Here is a 25,220-nt window from a genome sequence, read left to right as displayed (position 1 = left end):
ACAATGCATCTAGAAAATCCTGTTTTCTATCGATTAATTAGTTTGAGAATATATCTGTGACTTCAAACAATCGAACAGGCTGTATCCTATTCTGAAAATTAAGCTTAACCGTGCAAGAGCGAAAGATTTTGTTAGGGAATCAAGTTTAATTTTCGTAACTTTTTTCTAGGATCTTCCATGTAGGTATCATTTCGAAGTATTAAAAAAATAACGTAAAAAGAACTATAAAGCAATAAATTCCGACCCAATTTCTGTACCATCATGACAATGAGAATTTCAATTAGCACTTGAACCGGTGCAAGGCCTACGACCGTATATGGCCTATTGCCAGTAAACTGTATTGAGTCGTACACTACTTACCCAAATATGGCCACCTGCGCCGACGTCGACCAAATGTATCTAATAGCTTAATCACGAGGTGTCAATGAAGTGCCGTCAAGTGCCTATACTGTTTTTTTTTCTTTTTGCAATTTATCTATTACTGATGGCCGTAGTTTTATACACGTATCCTGAGGGTTCCTATTAATTCCTGTATATTTTTGTTTTAAGTAGGGTTCCGTTCCCAAAGGGTAAAACGGGGCCCTATTGTTTTCGCTCCTTTGTCCGTCTGTCTGTCACCAGGCTATATCTCATGAACCGTGATAGTTAGAGAGTTGAAATTTTCACAGATGATGTATTTCTGTTGCCGCTATAACAACAAATACTGAAAACTAGAATAAAATAAATATTTTGGGGGCTCCCATACAACAAATGTGATTTTTTTGCTCATATTTGCTCTGGTACGGAACACTTCGTGCGTGAGTCCGACTCGCACTTGACCGGTTTTTTACAAACATATCACATAGGTATTATTGTGAATTGAATTAGAAACATCCTTATTAATAAACTTCACGTTTATAATATCAACGTACTGTGATTTTATGATGCCTTAGGTCACCGAGGGCCGTGCTATCTCTTTCGGACAATCCTACAGCCGTTCAAGTTTACCGTAATTAAATAAATCTGTCCAATTTATTATAACAATGAAGGAAAACGGATAATTAATGCTATTGGTGATGAAATGATGAACAAGGTGACAGAAATCAAGTTTGAAGGTGGTCGCTATATAATTGATGCTATTTTCCTATTGTTTCTATAGGAAATGTCGATCCTGTCCGTCAAGAGAGATCATTATTAATCACGAATTGAAAAGCATGATGATGATGACTAATTGAAAACATGATTGGTGTCATCACTTAACCCTACTCGGCAGCATACTGCAGCACGTGGTAGCACAGGCGGAACAAATGCGATTCCGTGCTGCCAGATGTGGTCCAACCCTTACCTTTCCTAAAGATCAAAGTTTTATATAGGGGAAAAGTAGAATGACAGTAGATCTTCTAGAAACAGCTACATACAATAACATCTTCCAAGCCTATACTTATTGCTTAGACATGATCTTTGTTCTAACAATTGTTTTATAAACATTTAGCTGAGTTTATTGTAAGTTGTAGTAATAACAGCGGCGTGGCTAACTTGTTTAGTTCGAAGATCGTCTGTGTAACTGTTCTAAGCAGGTGTGACAATGAAGACTGCAGATGGCCTCTTGAACGTGGTCCATTGTACGGAGGAATTATAAGAAATCCTCTCTGTAGAATTTGTTTGTTTAGTTATTTTATTACAATTGCTCAGTTTGTATGCTCGTTTGAGGTATACCTTAGCCGAGATATTGACTTACGAATCAGACTTCTACAAAAATCTAATATCGATCAATGGCTTTGCGTATTTCACAATATCTTTTCAGTTTACGTAGACGTTTCCTAGTAGACTTCGATATTGCCCTATGCACAGCCAATTTTCGTGCAGGCAGTCTGCAGCTGTGGTAGCATTAAAAGTATATTCAGCCTGAAAACCGCCTCCAATAACTCACATACCATAATTTAGATTTGTATTAGGTACTTAGGTAGGTATAGTGTATAATATTTTGCTTATTACTCATACATTATTGCTAAAAAATATGACCATATATTCAGTCAACATAACCGGAACAACTGACTTTTTGATTGGAACTCCAATTCTTCTCACCTATATACCGTGACAGCACGATTAACATTGCCGAGCTGAGCTGCATATCCGTGGGAACGCCAATATTCTCGTCAGAATCAGAATATAAAACAAATGACGAGATGTGATAATTGACACTCAATTGTTTGGTATATTTGAACTGCAGACGTGTCTGTTAGAATCGTGACATGCCAATATATGGGCTGTTACTCTTTCGGTCTAGTTGTTGCGCTTATAGTGACAATGACATGCCTTTGTTTTGATATGCCAATGTTCGGACAGGCCTACCGTGTCAGTGAGTCATGGGATGCAAAATTTATATTTAAACTATAATATAATATGCAAAAGTGTATCTTCGAGATATAACTGCTGAATGGGTTTTTCTAAAATATGGCACAAAGATGGACCATATTTTTTGAATTACATGAAACTGTAGACATGAATTCGCCATTTTTTCTTGAAAGTTTTACTTTAAAAGCTTTTGAACATAATGGTACTTTTCAAAACATAAGTAAATAGAGACGTAAATAAAATCCCTTGTGTATCTGAGATACCAACTCTCAGCCCAAATTCATACCTATAATCTCTTCCAGGCCATAATGTGCTACACACCCAAGTTCCTATGGGATGCCTTCGAGGGAGGTCTTCTAAGGACCCTCGTGATGGGGCTCAACATTGGCATCTGTCACCCTGATGAGAAGGAGAAAAAGAAGGATGTCCTCATAGAGTACCTCATCAGGCACGAAAGGGTATGTTGCTAATTTATATCATATTTAGTATATGTTATTTAAATATTAAGAAGAGATAGCTATTGTTATTCATTATCATACTTTAGTTTTACCTTGCTATTTAAAATAATTGACGTTTGAAAGTAAAGCGGTAAAAATCAGATTCTGCCAGCGTGGGGTCTCAAAGGCACAGCCAATATCATCACAGGATTGAAAAATATTGCCAAACAGTTGGTAATCCAAATCCTTTTGTGACCTTCACCAGACCTCTACCAGTTCAATAACCGTGAATGCTTTACTTATATTAACTATAGATTGCGCAATAATCGCATACACAGGATCAAAGTACAGGAATATATTCAAGGGTATAGTCTACCATTTCATAACACAAACTATATCGGACTGTGAATTCAATATTTCAATGGTCTTTCCTTTGCGTAATATAAAGTTTGTGGTTTAGGAAAATTAGTCACACACTGACTCATTGCCCCAAAGTTAAGTGCCGAGTCACTGTGTAACTGTAAAGTTAGCAAAAACCGTATTTTTGCCGAAGAAACTGTGCCTAGTGAAACAGAGGTCAATTTTAATTACGAGTATGTCTGTAGTAGTTTTGACAACAAGATACCTATTGTAGTGTAATGTTGTAGAACCACTAACATCTGAGCTAGGACCGTTTTGTTTCTTTTAGGACATGCTACAATAACTGGTTGGACATCAGTCTTATTCTGATCAGTGAACATTATTCCAAGATTTCAAGGACTTATCAAAAACTTGCAGTTCCTATTTAATATTCACAACCAACGGCTTCTGTCCGCCTCTGGGAACTGAACCTTGTTCCTGTCGAATCGTGTCCTGCGTACACAATGCATTCCCGGCCCGCCTGTAATTGGCATTCGATAGGCGAACGCTGCGCGTGAGTCGTTAGGGACTTTCTTGTGGCCGTATTGTCGAAGTCCACGGAATTGGACTTAATAACTTCTAAGAGTTTCTAAACAGTACAAATGACACTAGAGTTTCTTCAGCAAACCAACTGACATATCAAAAGTTTTATCGACTTCAAGCTTCATTGAAGCAAATTCTTTAAACTCGTTCGGAATGTCTGTATTTTGGCTGTCTATATTAAATTCAGTCTATTTTTGTTTAAGTTTTTAAACATATGGTATTGTTGTTCATAGCTTAATCTCGGTCTAGCTAAAAAAAAGATCGTTAGAATTTACACGGGCACATAAAATGCATCAAGTAAATCAAGCGTACATGTTTCTTATGGACAATAAACAGTAGTAAATTAGCCATTCTAAAAGCGTCTGTCATCGTGCAATATTTTTACCACACATGAATGACTCGCGGCTATTTATTAGGTTTTTACACTACGAGGAAAGACAACTTAACATGATACAAAACTTTATACAAAAGCCTGTGTACCTGTTAAGATTACTCACGTTTCTCTACCTTTAAGTCTGACGAAATAAATTGCAACTCATCACCATCTGCCTAGCCTATTCCCAACTATGTTGGGGTCGGCTTCCAGGCTAACTGTATGCAGCTGAGTACCAGTGTTTTACATGGAGTGCCTATCTGACCCCCTCAACCTAGACTCACCTTACCCGGGCTACCAATACCCCTTGTTAAGACTGGTTTTCAGAGAAAAGCTTCTTCTACTATTAATTCTGAAGAAGTAAATGGCATCCCTATGAATATGAATATTCCCAAATTCCATAGTAGTATCTATCACCCAACATTTTTCCAATATCCATTTGCTGAATGGGACTCTGAGCAATGATTCACGCAGTCTAGACGCCTAATTTAATTAGCCTTTGCATCGTATCAGTCTGCTTTTTTGGGCGACATGTTTTATTCATTATAGGGGATATGCTAATGAACTTGACCTAGATCTTAGAACATATGTTTACATGTACTGTTAACGGTGACTATGTTTTTATTTCCTCGTGCCGTAAAGGGACCTGTGACTCTTTTATTGTATTTTGCTAATTTATGAATACGTGCTTTATTTCCTTAGTTGCTAAGTTTCGGTTGGTTGACAAAGCTTCTCGGCAGATTTGGGTCCCAAAGATGTAACTTAGCTATTAAAGAAAATCCTGTCTCTGTTTGCTTCTGATATTGCAAGAATTTCAAAACAATTACATCAGATGCTTACCATTCAATTTTTTCCCCCTCAAGTTCAGAAAGGGCTTCAAAATTTAATTTGTCAGCCTTATCTATTGTGTGCGTCGTGTCGCTTTCTCGCTTGCAATAGACCGTGACTTGGCTTGAGATCGTGACAGTCGATCAGGCCAGCGACAAACCGATTCAACCAATTTTTTCTACGCGGTCATTGCCCATACCTCGTTCATTGCTTTCTTACGCAATAACTTAACTGTCGTCTATACATCGACGCTTCTCTTCTAAGCTTTCGTTTGTGAGTAAAAGTTGGCCAGTATTGGATAGTGTATATATTTTTTGCGTTAAATACCTTCTCCGAAGTTACTTTTCCGGTTTGTAGCGTACTTAGTTGTTGTAGATGTGGTCCTATTCTATTTCAATTCTGATTATTATGAAGCTTGGAAGCTTATGTAGTAAAACCATACATAGTGGCCGATACATAAACTGAATATTTAAAATCTGATTCGTACTAATATTTATGACTATAGTGATTAGATTAGATATTGATAGAATGTTTATAAATTAATTTATGGTTTTCGATGCAGGATATATTTACAAGGATTCATAATAAATTCAATTAACCGTGTGGTTTGAAAGCTTCGCTTTTATTGATAACATTTCCTGCTACTTATAATTTGTTCTGACTAATAAGTTTCAATGGAAATTATAACTTGAAAGGCTTCGAGGCCGTTTTCGTAGAAATAATTGACACCGAAAAACATTCACTGGAGCCTATAACGTATAGTAATCGGTCAGTTTCGAAGTAATTTAATGGAAGGAGGAAAAACCAGGTTGCAAAACATGATCTTCCTGCTTAATTGACTGACTAAATAGGAGAAATGCCTCGAGGATCAAAAAGCTGTTCTGGTTCCAACACTTCTCTACTAGTTTTTACAGAACTTTGGTGGTTGTGCGTTCATGTTTTGGAAATTTTTGAAATCATTGTAACCTAACGTATTACTTCGTGGTCAGGCTGTTGGATGTTTAGGTAATATTTCTATACTTCCGATGGACTTTTGAGGCTTTCGATAATCTTCTTTTTGTCCTGTTTCCAACTCTGATATTCTTCTTGCATCTGATCATACCATGATTTTCGTCATCCTTCGTTTGTAACTAAATTCTATTATCAAAAGTACACCAGTCCTATAAATTCCCCATTACAACATAAACCCATACAAGTGTCAGCGTAGGTGTCAAGTGCGACCGCTTCCTGTCATCTGGCGGATGTCTCGGCTGCCGCAGGTGTGGGCTGTGGGCCGATTTTTTACCTAGAAATGAGGTTTTACTTACCTTTTGGCATAAGGTAGCTGGTCAGTTTCAATATGGTTGTTTTTGTCTTGTTTAAACCGTTGTTGATTTTGGTTTTTTATTTAATTGTTTTTGGAATTTGTAGTATAGAGTTGTTACTGATTTTCAATTCGGTTCTTTTTCGTGCCATTTAATTTTTATGTTCACACGCACGATTCATGGCTAGGAGACGTTTAAGAAAGCATAGGGGACAAGATTTGCAATTCGTGCTATAATTTCTAGCTTAGGTACAGGTGTGGGTACTATTTCCTGACTAAAGTATTGTCGCCTAAGTTAACCTCAAAGTCATTATCAATACAAATTGAAGTAAGTAATTTAAATTATTTCACGTTATCAATTTTATTTCCCGGAAGCGTTTTATTAGTTCAAAATAAAACGCATTGCACTTAAATGTATGACCAGTTTATTACTTTAATACAATTTAAAACAGGTACCTATATATTTTATTGTTCCGTTTCTCGTCGAGTCAGGGAGGAAAATCCAGGCTGCTAAACTATATTTGTACATGAAGTTTTAAGTTACATCATATAAGTATGAATCACAAGAGGATTATTGTAATTTAGAGAAATAACAGCCAAATAACATATTAATTTTGTTTTCGTCAAAATATGTTTCTCCTGAGTTGTGGCATGTAGGCAGATCATTTTAGGTTAGTGACCGAGTATAGAGGTGTAATTCTCACGTATGTATAAAATTCGTACGTTTGTGAAGGTTTAAAAAATCACACCTTTTTATTCTAAGCGCGAATTCACGATTTGGTATAGTCATCTGTAGGATTGTGCGAAAGGGTTACCACGGCCTTAGTGCTCAAAGGGCTGCAAAAGGAACGTGATGGGATGGTTCAGATGATTTCAGTCAGTAAAAGTCTGACGTGTCCCTCACGCTGCAACCGCAGCGGAAGGGGTATTTTAACAAACAAGGATATAAGAGTCGTGTACCAGCAATAGAAGTTGCCTGGAAAATTCTCTGAACTGAATACGAAATTACGAACTCAAAAGCGAATAATCGGTATTGTGTGATAATCATTTACATATTAGTTAGATATCTTACATTAGACTAAGTAAAACCCAAGAATCATGATGCCAGATCTTCCTTGAACTCATAAATAAAACCAATCTGTTAAGTCACTTGTCCTTCTAACATTAGTCGTGTCTGTGGGGAAACCCGAAACTACTGTAACACATGTTCTGAATTACCTACCATAGTTTAAACTGAACTTAGAATATAACTACACAAGTATGCTCATCAATTCATACAATGACGAATGTTTAAGCAAATCTTGAGTAATCTTTACGATTTCCTCATTTTTTTCGGTATATTTATTCAGATTCTTTGTATTAATTTGCATTTGCAACTTTGTTCAAATTTTGAGTACATATTTTGGTATATTTTTTGTCCATGTGTAACTTTATGTTACTGATCATTATCTCAAAGCGTTATGGTTTCTTTGTAATTGTTTTAATTTCAGTATTAAAGTGCACAAGCGCTGAGTGCTTTTAGTTTTAATGCAAGCCCTTTTCAATAAAAATGTCGTAAAATATAACACTGGAGTCATCGGACTCTTTAGAAGACTTATTCAGCATAATGTTTGAATTTAATCTAAAATATTTCGAAGCCAGTTCCTAATGCCTAATCAATGAATGAAGTAAAACTATTCGTATCAAAGATATTTCACAATCAGCCTTGGAATTTTACGCTAACATTCCTCACATACGCGTGGGACATTCATACAATTTTAGATTGAAGTAATCGTGCGCGGTGGAGTATGAAGATTTCATTCATATCCGACATAAATATATGACTATTATGTATGTACTCCTATGAATGAACGTCATGTGATTGTGGTAAAATTGCTTTGTGGTTTGGTTATTTTGCGGGCTTTGTGTGACTATAATTCTATATGGGAGTTGACAATGCTAACAGCTAATAGCTGTTAAGAGTTGAAGCCATCATGACGTTTAAACATAGAAATCTAAAATTTCTATTTTATAGATGTGTAAGGTACATGTTAGTTATGAACGCGCGCTTTCACGATGTCTTCGTGAAGTGTATTGTTTACAAGTTATTTGGCTATTTTGAGTTTAATTTTGGGTAGGCCTGGCTTAGTAATTAGGATTAGTGTAGTGCAGTGCCTCTTTCTTCTTCTTCTTCGCAATGTTATTTGGGAACCGTGCCATATGTTTTCCACTTCCATTTCTCAGTCACTCGCGATACTACTTCACATTATACATACATTCACTCCTTTCTTATTCATGTTTTCTCTCTCACAGTGCCAGCTGATGCTTTGCACAATCCCAATTTTTCACAAATACATTAAAATAATAAAAAAATGATTATTTAAGCTAAAACTCTAAGTTCCAAAAACTAGAACTTTCCACCAGCATCAGGTTTTTTTGGTGGCTGTCACTCAACGGGTTTGACTGCAGCTTATTTTAACGGTACTTCGAGAGACGGCTACCGGGCGACGCGGCCATAATTTATAATGAGAACTTCTCAGCTTGGCTGGCACCCTTTTTGTACCAGCTTAGAAGGTCCGCTAGCACTTGGTCTGATGTGTTTTTAAATGGTCTAGTAGGCCTGTGCTCGTGGGAAGTTGATTTTGTTTTGTACTAATCGGTAGTTGTGAAGATAATGTAATAGTTGTGTGTTGTGTGTGCTAATCAAATGCAATTTTATGGGTAATAATAAAAATATAATAAAAATATGGGTTTTTGAGATCGTGATCGGCATATGTGGTGAATAAGTTTACCTATGGATTGGGGAAATAAGCTTTATAGAAAAAACAAGCGTGATCTAGATCATTAGTAGGTACCAACTCAGTTAAACATACGTAACTATTGACGCATTTTTCTCTCATAACAAGAAATATGACTTCAGAATTGTATTACGGAAAATGCATAAATTAAATGAAGCATTTACGTCATTAGTTATCCTTTTGAAACCACAATTTAATTAAATCATAACTTACTTTGACCACTTTTATATTGAAACTTATATATGTAATAGCAAATAATAAATTAATTATACTCAAGCAAGGGTACGTCATATCATATAAGGGTCTCATTGCATTTGTCAGTTGTCAACTGGATAGTTTGCCTTGACACAGTCAAGCTGTCGTGGACCTAAAAAAAAGTTCTACTTAAGACCCGTACCTCTACTTAATAGGGCATAAAAGGTTATCAGTGCAGTCCATCGTTCATCGATGCAGACGTTTCTACGATAAAAAATACTTTTCCAAGAACTTACGACATTAAGAAGTGTACATAATATATGTCATCATTAGTCTTTACCTTTTTGGCACATTGTTTCTCATTCATAATATCCAAACAACAACGTACACAGTGCCCCTGCATACACATCTCGGTCCCCAATTTTTGTTCCCTTCCCAACTTCCTCTGTTCAAGTTCAAGGAGAATTAACTGCCCCAATCCGGACCCCTGCTGTTAGGGAGATCAAAAATAAGACGTAGATGCACCTTCCAGTCAAAATTGCACTTTATCACCCCCTCGTTAGGTGCAATTTGCTAAATTTTGCTGAAAACGACGCATGATCGAAAGCAAAATATGAACGAGAACTCACTTCCTTGTGTAATAAAATCTGTCTTTGTACACATTGCTTATTTCCGATTAAATCTTTCTCAATTAGATTTTAAAAAGGGTCAACGCAGATTTTGTTGTTTAATTTCGCCGTGTTAAACGAGATTCGTTTGTATCCCGATAGTTTTAAGTTCAGTTTTCATTGAGCGATAGTCATTTGGCGCGCAAAAACTTCGCTGGAGGCGAAAACATGTGGCAAGCAGTTCAACCATGTGTCCGGTCGAGTCCGTTTTAAGATATTTAGGAAATTAGTTCGTTGAAAACTTTTTGCTAAATATTTAAAGTCTCTTTGGCTCTTTTGTGAGACATACGATGTATCCCACCAAGAACCAAGAATAAAAATGTATTGTAAATAAACAAATATAGAGGTAAGTTATGTTTATTGTAATACTGCATGCTCATTATAGATTGTAATTGGTTTTAGTATAAGAAGAGTTTTTATTGCAATTTATTATTACATTTGCGTTCGCAAGTACTTGATTCTGTTGGAGTTGTAATGAAGCTAACATTGACCAATACATATTTTTTGCTGCATACTACTTACAGTAATAAGTTCTCTTACGTCAAACGCTACGGCTTACCATGGCGCTTCCTATCTTCGTTTGTAGACTTCAAGACTCACGGTGAACACATAAAAATAGAACTAGCTTTTGTATAAGGATAAATTAAAGCCTTTACCACCTGTAAAGGACTGGATAATTCCAGATCTGAAAATGTTATGTTAAATATGAAATGTGAGATTCTTAAAAAAAAAATTATCATCAAAATATTTATGTCTTACAAAAGAGGTTTGTTTTGTACACCAATCACAATCGTGGCTTTCAACTCGTAAACAAATGTTCTAAAGTGGTTCCAGAGATTATCCCCTACAAAAGAACAATCTTGCTCCTCTTCAAAATATTGGTATAGTTTAGATAGCACAAAACACCTATTTTGACAATCATCTGGATCACAATGGCTTTGATAATACGGCTATTTTCAAATTAGTGAATGGTACTTTTTACTTCGTATAAAAAGGCAGTTCATCTAATCACGTTAGGAGACTTTTTGCAGGATACTCGTAACAGTTGATTATGATCAGTTTTTTGCCAAGATCGATAGCTGAACGGACAAATACGTATAATGGCACCTAGTGCAATGACCGCTTTATGTTATGTACTTTAAAGTTTAATACTATCCTTGTGATTGAGGTTTTTGTTGGGTCATGAACTTGAATGATGGAGAGCGTTGAAAAAATACCAAGGGATGGTTAAAAAGAAATGAGGAAGACGCTTTCGTGGATATCTTATATGGTTACCTGATCTCGTTCTTATTTAGGACCGTAGAACTAGGGCTAATGAACCTCTTTGCTAAAAGACTGCGCTAAATCAATGATATGTAATCAATTAGATGCAGGAAGGGTAAATTCGGAAAATATTTCACATAATTCGAATGATGATTATTATAAGCACTAAGCAGCATGCCTATCATATACTCGTATTTTTGGAGTTCGACAACATAGCATTACAAAATTAAAGCCTGAACAGACTACACAAATACCTTCACCATTGCAAAACCATTCATGGATGTTATGAAAGCGTAATGATACTCTTGGCTTGTCGGTTTCATGTGTGTGTGTGTTTCATGTGTTTCAACAATGGGATAGTGATGTGAAACCATAGTGCTGTACCTAATTGCTGAGCCGAGTCGAGTTGCCCGATTGTTTGTCGTTAACTGCTATGCAGGGCTGGGTCACACGTATTCTGATGAAGCAAAGACAAGAAGGCTTTGTAAAAGGAATATTTGTCTTGTAATGAAGACATTGAAGTACGTGTGAGCAAAAAAAAAATGATTGTGATGTCCGTATTTTGATAGTGTTTGCCTATAAGCTCATTTTTATGTCCACATGTCATGTCTTGGTACTCAGTGAATTAATTTGAATTATTCAAGACTAAGCCACGTTTAGAGGGCACGTGCGTGTTTATGTAGACCAGTGGTTCTTAACCGGTGGTCCGCGGACCACTGGTGGTCCCTGGAGGCATTCCAAGTGGTCCGCGAAGCTTAGCTTCGCGACGTTGCTATACGTTATCTAACTTAATTTTTATCGACGAGCGGGGGTTTTCACGTATATCGGGTGTGTCGTACCTAGTCCCCCCATTCATGAAAATGTATGTTTGGGCTACATTTTACGTAATTTTGGTTTTGAGTCTTAAAAAATAATTAAAATTTCGCGCTCGCGTATTCAGAAACTGTATGCCCTTATTTTTGCATTTGTCAACAAACAAAAAGTTAAGTACGTTTGGGCTACATTTTACGTAATATTTGGTTTAAGTCCGATAAAAATTTCGCGCTCGCTTTGCTCGCGCATTTGGAAACTGCATCGGCAAGTTTTTCTTTACTTGCAATTGCTTACCTACACAACTGCCGACATGCGTTTAGCTTTGAGTAGAACTGAACCAAAAATTCAGTTTTTTTTTTTATAAATAATTAAGAAATGAGTGCTAATTTAGGTAAACCGATGAGGTGGTGGGCAAGACAAACTTTAGTTAAAGTGGTCCCTCATATCAAAAAGGTTAAGAACCACTGATGTAGACATTATCGTGGCATCGATCTGCATAGTTATGATAGTAACCGAGTCTAGTATCTAGATCGTCACAAAATGCAATGGTGAGATAATTTACTAATTACTGTAGAATTATCTAAGTTAATGCTTATATCTAAGTATAAGCATCTGCAGAAACCCGAAAGTGGCAGAGGGCATTGCGTTTCAGATATTTAATTCAATGAACAGATGTTGTACCTACTAATACTGTAACTACCGTTATGAAGACACTAAAAATAGACCACTACAATTCTATAAATAACGACATAGATTAACCATCATACTATTTAATGATGAGCTAAACCACGTTGGTGTAACTGGCAGATGATTATACCAAAGTAACCCGTTGAAGAAATAAGCGACATCAAAAAAAGTTACCATTTAATACAGCAAAATGTATGATGAAACTAGTACAGTATTATTTGCTGGGCTTACAAAAAGTGCCAGGTGTTGGTTCGTCTCGTTCCGTGCATCTGCCGCACCGACCCCTTGCCTCACCCTAGCGCGGTGATGTTCATTGGGTAGATCCTGTCAGGTGGGGGACTTTGCACGTACTATTGTTATATTCGATGATTTCGCTTCATTGGGTTGTTCTGTAGAATAATTGGAATAAGTTTGTAATATGCGTGTAAAATTTATCCTTTAATCGATTCTATAACTTCTGGTCGGTCAAAGCCGGTTCTTACGATGCATGTCCTAAGCTATAGCTGTAGCAAATTATTGATAATATAATTTATATAAAGGTTTAGTTATACACAATTAGCCGTCGCGAATCCGTATTGTCAAAGTAAACAAATATTCCTCTTAAATGAAACGTAACCCCATAAATATAGGTACAAATCCTACGCATTGATCAACCCTATACAAAACCATCAGCTATCAAGAAACTATTGTCTTTAAGGACATTCTGACATTTGATGGGAAGCTGTCGCTTACGCCGTCTGCGCTATGATGCAAAGGTGACGCAACTAGATGCAACAGCCTGCAGGCCTGTGTACTTTGTACCCGACTGCCTATAGTCATGGGCAGTCAGGCATGGTGGGTTTGTGATGATGAAATACCTGGAGCATCGATGGTAAAAATATCAATCGTGTGTATTAATACAGTACAAAATCAATGGCTGTCAAGAAACTATTGTCTTTAAGGACAGTCTGACATTTGAGGGGGCTGTCGCTTACACCGTCTGCGCTATGATGCAAAGGTGACGCAACTTGATGCAACAGCCTGCAGGCCTGTGTACTTTGTACCCGACTGCCTATAGTCAAGAGCGGTCAGCCATAGTGGGTTTATTATGATGAAATACCTGGAGCATCGATGGTAAAAATATCAATCGTATGTACCTCTATTAATACAGTACAAAATCAATGGATCTCAAGAAACTATTGTCTTTAAGGACAGTCTGACATTTGATGGAATTACACCAGCTGGACTATGATGCAAAGGTGACGCAACTTGTTGCAACAGCCTGCAGGCCTGTGTACTTTGTACCCAACTACCATAGTCATGGGCAGTCTGGCATGGTGGGTTTATCATGATGAAATACCTGATGTTTTGATGATAGAGCTCGCAAAGAGTAGTTACAGCTAACACCATGTTTTGGATTGTCATTTAATAGTGACTACTTTGAACCTAAAATAATAATGATGAGTGATGAAGTTTCAACATAGAATTCCAATTTTAAGGAGCACTACAATTTTGCTGTAAGTAAGTTCATGAAAGAAATACAAACTTATTAATATAAAAAATCTTCTTGGGATATTGAGTAACCTACGTGTAGAAACATGGTGACCTTGCGAGCTTATGGTTGCCCTTTTGATGCGGTTTTTCTAATCCCATCATTAGTTATATAACTAGCCGGAACGTTTTCGAAGGTCAACGGTATGTAATTGTGTGTACTGACGTTTGATTGTTCGTTATTATTTATTTATGGGGGTTTTTCTAATGCTATACTTACTTAATATTTCGATTATCAAAATTGGTTTATTGTTCGAAGCACACTGATTTACCCAATTAGATTGAACACAAGAAGGATGATTCTTCTGACTATTTGATGATCTACATTTACACACATATGGCTTATTTGCGTTAGTATCATAAGCCCAAGTTGAGACTAACTTTAGGAAAGTTCTTAGATAAGCCGTAGAAGATGTCAGATATTTATTTGCCAAACTATCGGTATTATAGTATTTTAAGCCGGTAATACAAAACTTGGTATTTTAATGACAGTACTCATTAACAGTTAGATGAGCAAGCTATATTTATAGTCTGCCTTGACACATCACAAATGGAAGAATATTCATTGCTTCCGATGTCGTTAGCATATCGCATCTTTTGTCTGCCCACAAATAAATATGGATAAGTTTACGATGCGGTTTTATAACAAAATAAATTTTTGTTTAGGCTTCTCAGTAAACCTAGGCTTAAAATAAATTAATAATTTACGATGTATAATAATTTTATTGTTACTCCTAGACGCATATAAACTTGCATTAATCAGCAAATGACTTCATATGTTTAACGTCGTCCTTCGGACAGCCTCTATCTCGAAGCATCATGCAAATGGAGGGAATTGCTGATAAAGAAATAACTGCATACCAAACACAAAAGCATTCTTCACTCCATTCCACCAACATCTGCCACATTCCATTTCCCTTTTATCCTCACAAAGAGCTATTTCATACATTAATTGCAGTGTTATCTGCTTTATCTCCAATAGGACCCTGTGTTCGCTTCAATTGGACCATTGAAGAGATAATCGTACCGACATATCGAGCTCGAGTGACAAGGTTCGCTTGTAAGTAGACTCTTGATAGCCTGGTAACCCAAACAGAACACCCACGAGTCAGGGTGTATGAAAATGAATAGTCTTTTGATTTTGTACCAACGGTTCTTGGTAATCGGATGCCAACTGTGTTATGGGTCGCCGTTGTTTCCGCGGGTGCCTATAGAGTAGTGTTGATAAGTGTAGGAAGGAAAGAGGAAGTAGGATATAATGCAATTATATTAAAGTTGTGACATTTTTGTTACTCGTTATTGAATTAAAAAATACCGATAAGATGCAGGGAGATTTTATCACGTGCAGCATATTTGGAGTAAAAAAATAGTACCTAAAGCGAAACTGAGGCTGGCTGGGATAGTTAAAATATTTAGACTTATTCATAGACTTGAAATATTACGATAAAAAACATATCATTAAACAATCTATGTATGTAAAGTGTACACTTTAATGTTTAAAATAATTCGACAGCATAAAAGAGGTGACCAATGACTAAAAAGATTAAAAAAGAGAAGTGCCCATTTCGTATCTTAGTAGGTTAAATACCTCCCAATGTAAAACACAAGTCAATAGTATACGCTAATAACTACTCGAGATAGAATGACATAATGATGTAAACGCACTCGTTTTCAAGAGCCTGCTTATAATCCAAACGGTCGAGTGGTTTTGAAGATTATGTCACTCAAACATTTTTGAAAGTTTAAAAAGAAATATGTGGAGTCGTTATTTGAGAGATTAGTAAGAATTTTAAACATATGTATGTATGCTTAGTAGCTACGTGCCTATGGCTGCACTCGTTGTTTTAATAGAAATGCAACATGATTTTATATTTGAGTAAGTACTCCTCTGCGTTAAAATAATTAAATCCAGACCAATTTTACGCCTCTACATAAAAAAATGCTGACCGAATTCCCAAAAAAGTATAAGTATCCCAATTTGGTTTGTATTTTTTTTATTCAATATTTTCAAAGTTCTAGAAGTGACTTAAATTCAAATTCAACGACAAAGATATGAAATAATTCCCCGTTTAATTTAAATTCTAGTATAAAAACCTCATTAAGCATTGTACTAAGTGCAGTGCAGTGCATCGACGTCGGGTCTTCATAAAACACTGCACACACTTAAGGAATTTTAATACCGACCACACCAGTAGGTACATTTACGTGTTCATACGTTTCTTACTGAGAGAGGAGTATTGTGTGTTAAACTTGGTATTTTACTATGTAAAGCTTGAGGAATGTTTCTTATTATTTTATATGGTAATTGATATAACTTGATCAGGATTCTTTGCAAAAGCTACTTGAGAAGGTTTCGGATATGCTCATCAATGGTGAAGTAATTTAAAAGAGATTGAACCTTGATTTTTTAAAGGGTTTCTTCGGCATGTATGTAGTAGATAAGCTTAGGGAACTATATCTAAATTCTAAATTAAGCCTTAAATGTAAGAGCAGTTCCGAAAGCACGGGTTTTTTTTGTTAAGTTCACGTTTTTAGGGGACGTTATAAATTGTAGATGGACCATAATAGACAGGTATGCCATGCCTATTACCTACACAAACAAAAATGTGCAATTCTCTTTTGAAAATGCGTATCTAGTATTAAATGGACATGGATAATCACATCCGGACAAACACGAACCAATACCGCGACAGTCATAAATAAAGTACTTGAAAACTTAGATAAATTACCCAAAACAAATATTTATATTTGATTCAACAGCAAAGTGTCATTAGGGTCATTTAATCACATTATAAAATTGGAAGGGATATTTTGCTGATATGAAGTGATTCCAATGATAATATCGTATAGTCTGTTTATTTAAAGTTCGAGGTTATCTACCATTTCTTTGTTATTGACATACAATTTCTATATTTCAACTATGTGCACAAAAATCCTATAATATGAGAAAAACTAAAAAAAAAAACAACACTACAAAACCTATACTCATCGGTTTAGCCGAAAGACGTCCTCTTCTAGACAAAGGTATCCCCCAAGATTCGCCACTTTGGTCAGTGCCCAGCAATCTGCATTCACTGCTGCCCGACAACCTTAGCTAGATCGAAGTCAATCCCTATGGAAACCCTCAAAAACATCTTCCTTGATAGCTACTTTGATATTCAGTATAACCTTAAATATTTGACTTTATAGAGCATTCCAGAATCTAATCTTTTTCTATCTCCTTCCAGACGCACAAGCTATACGCGCTACGGTACTGGGGCTGCGAGCTGCTCTGCCTCATCAACATTGTGCTGCAGCTGTGGATGATGAACGCCTTCTTCAACGGCGAGTTCTTCTCGTACGGCACCAGGGTCCTCGGGTACAGTGAGGTGCCGCAGGAAGAGAGGTATTGGAAACTTGAAGTTGTTTGTTTAAAAGGGTGAATGAAGGGGATGAGTCGCTTGGGTAAATCCATCATAGGGTTAAATAGGACTTGGTGTGAGTGGTCCTTATATAGGTGACCATCTTTTCATGACGAGTTCTTCCGTGTTTCGGAAGGGTCGTTAACTTGGTGGGTCTCGGCTGACATTAGAAAATCTTTGGCAGTCGTTACGGGTAGTTAAAAGCCGGAAAGCCTGACGACCCAAGTCTTATCAGATTACCCAGGCTGATGTCGTCATATAGGCATTCGCTCTATGTAAAGCACTGGTACTCAGCTGTATCTGATTAGACTGGAAGCCGACCCCAACTTCTTTCAACAACTCTGCAACCAGGAACTCCTCCTATCAGCTAGCAGAGCCTACAAATCAGTCCATTTAATATACCTTTTTCTCTTTTCAGATACGACCCAATGATCTACATATTCCCTCGCATCACAAAGTGCACGTTCCACAAGTTCGGTGCTTCAGGCAGCATACAGACGCACGACAGTCTATGCATACTGCCGCTGAACATCGTCAACGAGAAGACGTATATCTTCCTGTGGTTCTGGTACATCATTCTGGCTGTGGTGCTGACCCTGCTTGTTATATACAGGTGAGGATTTTTAATAAGCAAAAGGGTTTATAATAGCCGTTCTGGTTTGTCGAATAGATTTGATTTAACTAGAAATCGTAGAACTGTTTCAAAGTTGGAGTCCTAACGTTTTTGAAAGTAGCTAGGAAGCTTATTACAGCCAGGCCCTGAGGGAACAGCTTCCCGCACCCGGATAAGAGTAGCCTATAGCTCATATAAAGCTATAAAACTGCCGAGTTTAATGAAGTCAAATAATGAAGTTCAATGAAGACACATATAAGTTAAATAACTTTTGCTAAAGGTTTTAATAAATATGAGTTGCTATTAATATCTTTTAAAACACGATACACCGTAAAATTGCTGCAAAATCAAGGTCACATCCATAACCGAGTCCAAAACGTGACATTTAACACAAATCTCGACTTTACTTACTAAACAAACACTCGATACATCATATTGCTGCGACAGTTTGTGCCTTATCAGTGCTCGGCGCGTACGCATACCTGCATAACGAGGTGTGATAGCTGGGACTAGTGTAATTATCGTTAAACGTAGGTATGTGGGATAGAGGTCATTTTATCTTACTTTACTTAGTTGAAACAATTGAATTACGATTGAAATTAGTATCTTTTTGAACTGCAAAAATTCCCAAAATTAGGTAAGGTTAGTTGACCTTACCTAGTAATATGAGATTCGTTTAAACCACTGTTGTATTAGGCAATGTCCCTTTAAAGATGTATGTGGTTAATAAGTACATGAATATAGTCGGAATTGTATAACTCAATGTAATTCATTGCCCTACCCTATTTACTACCTTGGGCCTTTATATGTGTCCTATATTTAAATAACTTTAGACCTTCAATAAAAATATAGTAAGTTATCAACACTGAATCAATATGTACTTGTATGTACATCAATGGGTACTAAATAAACTGGTAGTGACTAAAGATTTTGATCATCATAATGAAAGACAAGGTGAAGGTTGTGACGTATAAGAAAGTTCAGGAGTTGGCGCTAGATAGGCATAAATGACTGATGAGGATAATTAATTTTGCTCATATTTAAATGACTCTCAAGTATTTTACTCCATTCCAGACTAGTAATAATCTTCATGCCGTCGATCCGGCCGCGTCTCCTGCACGCTCGCTCCCGCACCATCGCCATGGAGACCGCCAAGCTCGTCTCCCGCCGCACCGACATCGGCGACTGGTGGCTGCTGTACATGCTGGCGCGGAACATGGACCCGCTCATATACAGGTATGATGATGAACTGTACACAGCTGCCCGTCTACTGGCATAGCTGGGGGGATTTTTGACTCTACGCGCAGTTAGATGGAATATGTTCTCTCAAGGCGAGGTCCAGCGGTGGTGGCAACGTGAAGCACATCGAATGTTTCTTCTCTACTATTCGCTCAACAACAACAACAAATAACAGTAACAAATTGCGTGTTAACATTTCTAAAATGTCCGCAAAGCAAGCCTTGTGCAAACACATGCTGACAGTGGAGTCGTACACAATTTTTGTTCGCGAAATTTTCCTTTTTAAAGTTCAAGTACTATAGGAATGGAGTCACGTTGACCAACACATGGTTTTTGTACGCAAACTTTTCTTCTTTAAATTTCAAGTACCATAGGAAAAGTGCAATAGAGCGACAAAATGGAAATCTGCTTTCACTTTCAACAGCAAGCGCAACAAGCGTGGATAAGTATAGCCACACGCAACGACCGATTAAAGGTCAGTTTTGCTCATAGTCTGGTTGGTTCGCCGATGACTCTAGAAGAATATGTTTTCTGTATGACCCGGATCTTTATAAAAGGTGAATATTTAAGCCATCTTAGGTTCGCAGACGACCTAGTAATCCTCTCAGAGACGGCCAGCCAGATGCAACACATGATAGAGACTCTTCACCAAGCTAGTACCAGGGTTGGACTGGAGATGAACCTAACTAAAACCAAGATAATGACAAATGACAGATGGAAAAAACCTATAATAATAAACAAAGAGCCACTAGAACATGTTGAAAAGTACATATAATTAGGAAAATTGTTAAGTTTTGACAAAAACAACGAAACATTAGAAATAGAAAGAAGGGTACAATCAACTTGGAACAAGTACTGGTATTTGAAGGAAATTTTCAAGAGTAATATGCCGACAGACATCAAAACCAAAGTGATGAACTCGAGTCTCTTACCTTGTCTGACATATGGGTGCCAAACGTGGAAGTTCTCTTCTAAGTCCACAAACAAAATCAGATCCTGCCAAAGGGGCATAGAGAGGAGCATGCTGAATATTAGGAAGATAGACAGGGTAAGACATACTAATATAAGAAAAACCACCAAAGCAATAGATGCTCAAACCTACGCACTTCAGCAGAAGTGGAGATGGGCTGGTCATGTCGCAAGATGTACAGACCAGAGATGGACTGCGAGAGTAACATCGTGGAGAGGCCCCATGGGTAAGAGAAGCCGAGGGAAACCACTAACAAGATGGGAAGATGACCTAAAACGGACTGCTGGCCCATCCTGGCAAGACGTAGCACGTGACAGAGAGACATGGGCATCTTTGGAGGAGGCCTATACCCAATCCGGGGTTCATGCTGAATAAACATAAAGTGTATAAAAAATGTAAATACTTAAACTATGCAGAAGCATGAAATAAATGGCTTATTTATTTATTTATATTTTATTTATTTATGACCCGGATATATATTTTACCTCACTAAGATAAGGGAGACATGATGGTGTGTAAAAATGTGTCTTGACCACTACTGCATATAGGTATGTAAACACACAAGTGAGACTCACCTGCTTCCGGAAGTAAAAAAGAAACATCTATAACTGTGGTTTCTATTGGGTTGGGGTTTAGAAGAAATCGTCGATGTGAAATATCTACTTTGAACCCCACCAATGTCCAACATTAACATTCAACAAATATTTCTCTAACTTATTTTTATACATGTTGTCCCCAGAGAGCTGATCTCGGAGCTAGCGAAGCGTATGGGCGAGAAGCCGGGCCGCGCGTGACAGCCGCCGCCCAGCGTCGCCGTGCTCGGCGTCTGACACATCATCACATTACTTTACTCTGGATTACAACCTCTTTAGAAGGCTGGACAAACTCCCTACACCTTGTGTCGAAGGTTTGCTAAACATACACGTAGTTTAAACTCCTCAGTTTGAAAAAACAAATGAAATCAGCATATTTACTTGGACAGCCCAGTAGAGATCGAGTAGCCAAGTCATAAAATGACAATATGCGTGTATGTATGTAAAACATTTGTACCATGTCTGTGTACCACTGATCAATAATAATTTGGTATTATTCTGTATGTATCATTTTTTACAACATTATATAAGGTAAACCATCACAATTCCATTAGCTTTATATTTTTCAACTTAAAAAATTTGTTAAATATACAAAATGTTGGTTAAAGGCCTTCTAGGGGGGTTCCTTCAAATCCTGTTTCTACATTATACTATTATTAAAATGTATGTGATCAGATAGCATATAGCATTAGCTATAAACAGATATATTAAGATTACTTTACCCGCCTGCATCAAGGAGGGTAATGATTTCTCAGCTGTAGTCGACGATAGTCAATTACTTGCCCAAACGCTGTATAAAAATATTGTATTCCACGATCACAATCTCTTACCTTATTGCAATGGTATAAGGTTCAAATTGCAACTTGTGGTCGTGAAATACCATGTTTTTAGCGAAAAATACTCTACTTAAGAATTTGCAATAGATGCTACATTTGCATTAATATAAGATAAGATTTTTTTAAAGATATGGCCATAATTAGCGCTATTATCAAAAAAAACTAGTTTTTTTCCTAACTCGACAATCGATAACAGTGAATCGGATTGTCCAGTTATTATGAACAATAGCGTCCAGAAAAATTAAAATATGAAAAACTAAAATCTCTACTAGAAATCTGAATTATTTGTATACTATATTAAGCTGAAAGATCTATGTATTTCATATTTTTTCTTTAATTTACTGTACTATATAGATTTTACTGTCTGCATGAACAACGAATATTGTACCTTAAAACTAGGTACCGTAAGTAGAAATTCCTTTAGCATTTTTCTTTATGTTATTTTTCTCTGTAGTCATTATTTCACTGCCATTTTTTTATCACAAAGAAACATTTACTAGTTAATGCATCACACACATCACAATACCTTTTTTTTCCGTTATATCATCACGTCTTATTTTGTCATCGCTATTAAAATCTTATGTTTTCAAAAAATCTTTTAAGTTTATATCTCAATTAGAAAGATGACAAGTAGGTTTTATTTTGTATTTTACAATACACTGCAATATTCTTTTGTGGCCCATCGTATTTGTTCCACTTTTGTGGTAGTACGAAAGGTGGAAATCACCAGTGGGACGAAGGTAGTGAGCCGAATAGAAATAAACCACATTATGTTAAAGCAAAAAATGCTTGATAATATACTCAGCGTATCGTAAAATATGTAATATGTCTTATTTGTCGTAAGATCTGAGTAAAAAGACATTTTTACTAAACAGTTTTATGCATATCAAGTAGATAATTGTTTACTAAGTTTTCTCTATTATTTTAATGTTTAACTCCAACATTTGTTTATTACGATAAGTTTATCTTACAGTTAATTTTTCTGAAAATAATCTCAACCATATCTTAGCACAAATCTTTTTTACAAATAGCAACATTTTTACTTCAACTTTTTTTTTTGCAATGGTCACACTAATTTGAGGTCTCTATTTTGAGGTCCATTTTTAACCGACTTCCCAAAAAGAAGGAGGTTGTTTATATTGCCCACCATGGCCTTTTGTGAATAAAGCCGTTAAATATTAGTATTGTAAAGCACTGATGTGAAATGGACTGGAATTGTATGGCCTTATAACTAGTATTGTATGATATGTATGGACTTGAAGATTTGCACTGGCATATCTCGAATATGTACCTAAGTGTTGCGTGAAATTAGACTTTACAGTCTTTGAATTGGATATTTCCAAGTTTTTTTAACGTAGTCAGTGATATTATGTATCATTTGTGTATTTGTATAAGTCATGGAGAATAAAATGACTAGCGGAGATGTCATAACGAAAAATCTACTAAGAAATGCCAAAATGCGGGTGTTCGGGGGACGGGGAACGTTACTGGCTCCGCCCTTACACGCCTTCCTTTATTTTCAAAATAAAATTACCGGTCAATCAAGACCAATCTTTGACAGATTGGTTTTGATTTGACAAGAAACCCGAACACCTCGTTAGTTCTAGTAACTGATCACGCCTACCGTACGTTGCCTGACGTGATGGTATCTCCGCTATCTTTCCTTCCTCCATGACATAAGTATAGTTATATGTGAACGGTAAAATTCTAGTATTTGGATTTATTCAATGTGTCAGTGGCGCCATCTAGGCGTCCGAATCGTAACAAGCGTTGTGATCAGACTGTCAGTGTTCATTTTTGTAATGAAATATTAGCTCCATTGTATTGGAGAAGTTTTTTAGCATTTTCGCTCTTTAGCGCGTTGAAAGTTGACTTTTTAAATGAATTGTTAAGTTTTAATAATGATATCATTTTCATTGTTGTAGTGAAGGACCTAATTGTATATGCATTCCAATTTAAAGTGTAGGTTGTGCGCGAGTGTCACAATATGGCCTATTATTCCTCTTTTAAAAATACATCACGAAGCTAGTATTAATATAAAACCGCCTTCGCTACAATTTCATCTCAATATAAGTCATAAAGATTCAATAAATAAGACTTTAAGGAATTCCTTCATTTCAAACATACCTCGAATATGTATTAGATCTACGAATAAATTCAAGATTTTCTATGTTCTAGGTTCGCCAATATATCATATTGAAATAAAATAGAATGCTAACTATTGTAGACTCATAAATAAAAATCATAAGCATAGCCCATCAAAAATTGCGCTCAAGAAAAATGCCATAAAATATTAATATGTAATATCTATAAAAAATCACAAAACTTTTATATTATTTGTATATTAAGTAATTATTAATATAAATTTAGAATTATGTTTACGCAAGCGTTTGCGCAGAGCGAGCGATTTCCATTTTAGTGATTTTTGTATGTTAGTGATTTTCTTAAATTTCGTCATGCGCCCTAATAGTCCTCTTGCATTAAATTACATAATATTATAATATTCCATAGATTGTTACGAAAAAAAGAGATGGATATTATTTGGTTTTTACCCAAAAATAAAATGGTATCTGTTTTTAAAATGACATTGGGCGTATGACAATATTTTTTTGCAATTAAAGACAGGATGTAAATAGTGATTTTAGTAGTTATACGTATGTTCCTAACAGACGATTACTTTTAGTTCAATATTAGCATGTATTTTTGTTCCCAGAGAACATTATTTTCTGTGTCGCTAGAAATTTAGATTGTCGCTTATTGTATGACATAAGAAAAAATAATATCAAACTGTTCACAGAAGATTGACTTATTTTTCTTCCACAAAAAGCGGCAATATCTAAAATTAGTGTCAGCATAGCGGTTGCATTTTTAGATTGCAAGTGTAAACCCGCTGTTCCGACGCACACTATAATTCCTAGCGACCGACGTTTTACGTTGATAGTTTAAAAAAGTATAACACAAAACTTTAAGTTAAGATTAACTATACTGTTAATTTTAAAGATCAAGCATTTATTATATTTAGTTTAAATCTTGTGTTAATATTTATATACTCTGTATGATACGTTCTCGAATAGTTTTAGTTCAAACTGGTTATTTTTTTGTGATTTAGGTACGTGTATCGTCGATTCTTTTTAAGAGAAAATATATTACATTTTATACTATAAGATTTTTTTTTTTCTCGCAATAACTTATAATTGTACCTATACCTTAGTGTATTGGACGCAAGGATAAAAATTTCATTTTTTTCTTAAAATTGTCCTTGCGTCTGATATACCATAACCCATCTACTTCCATAGCCGCTCAGCCTATAAAAACATTTCTCTACAGATTGTGATTATTTAGTTCGTATAAGAATATGTAATTGTTTAAAAGTAGCTCATAGAAAACGCGATGTTTCTTTGTCAGATGAAATAAACAA

The 25,220-nt window shown here is 36.2% G+C and overlaps 1 protein-coding gene across 1 annotated transcript in view; it reads left to right on the top strand.

Annotated features, from left to right (window-relative positions):
• Positions 1-23,097, top strand: part of LOC124645136 (innexin inx1) — a 46,978-nt gene extending 23,881 nt beyond the window's left edge. Inside the window, exons 4-8 of the mRNA XM_047184889.1 lie at positions 2,637-2,792; positions 17,378-17,535; positions 17,970-18,164; positions 19,239-19,400; positions 21,113-23,097. Coding sequence (XP_047040845.1) covers positions 2,637-2,792; positions 17,378-17,535; positions 17,970-18,164; positions 19,239-19,400; positions 21,113-21,167 — 726 coding nt within the window. The 3' untranslated portion in view covers positions 21,168-23,097. The remainder of the gene's footprint in view (positions 1-2,636; positions 2,793-17,377; positions 17,536-17,969; positions 18,165-19,238; positions 19,401-21,112) is intronic.
• The last annotated feature ends 2,123 nt before the right edge of the window (positions 23,098-25,220 follow it).

The sequence above is a fragment of the Helicoverpa zea genome, chromosome 2 (assembly GCF_022581195.2).
Source record: "Helicoverpa zea isolate HzStark_Cry1AcR chromosome 2, ilHelZeax1.1, whole genome shotgun sequence".
Lineage (NCBI taxonomy): Eukaryota > Metazoa > Arthropoda > Insecta > Lepidoptera > Noctuidae > Helicoverpa > Helicoverpa zea.
Note: the sequence above shows the minus strand (reverse complement) of the source record. Positions and strands in the feature narration are given on the sequence as shown.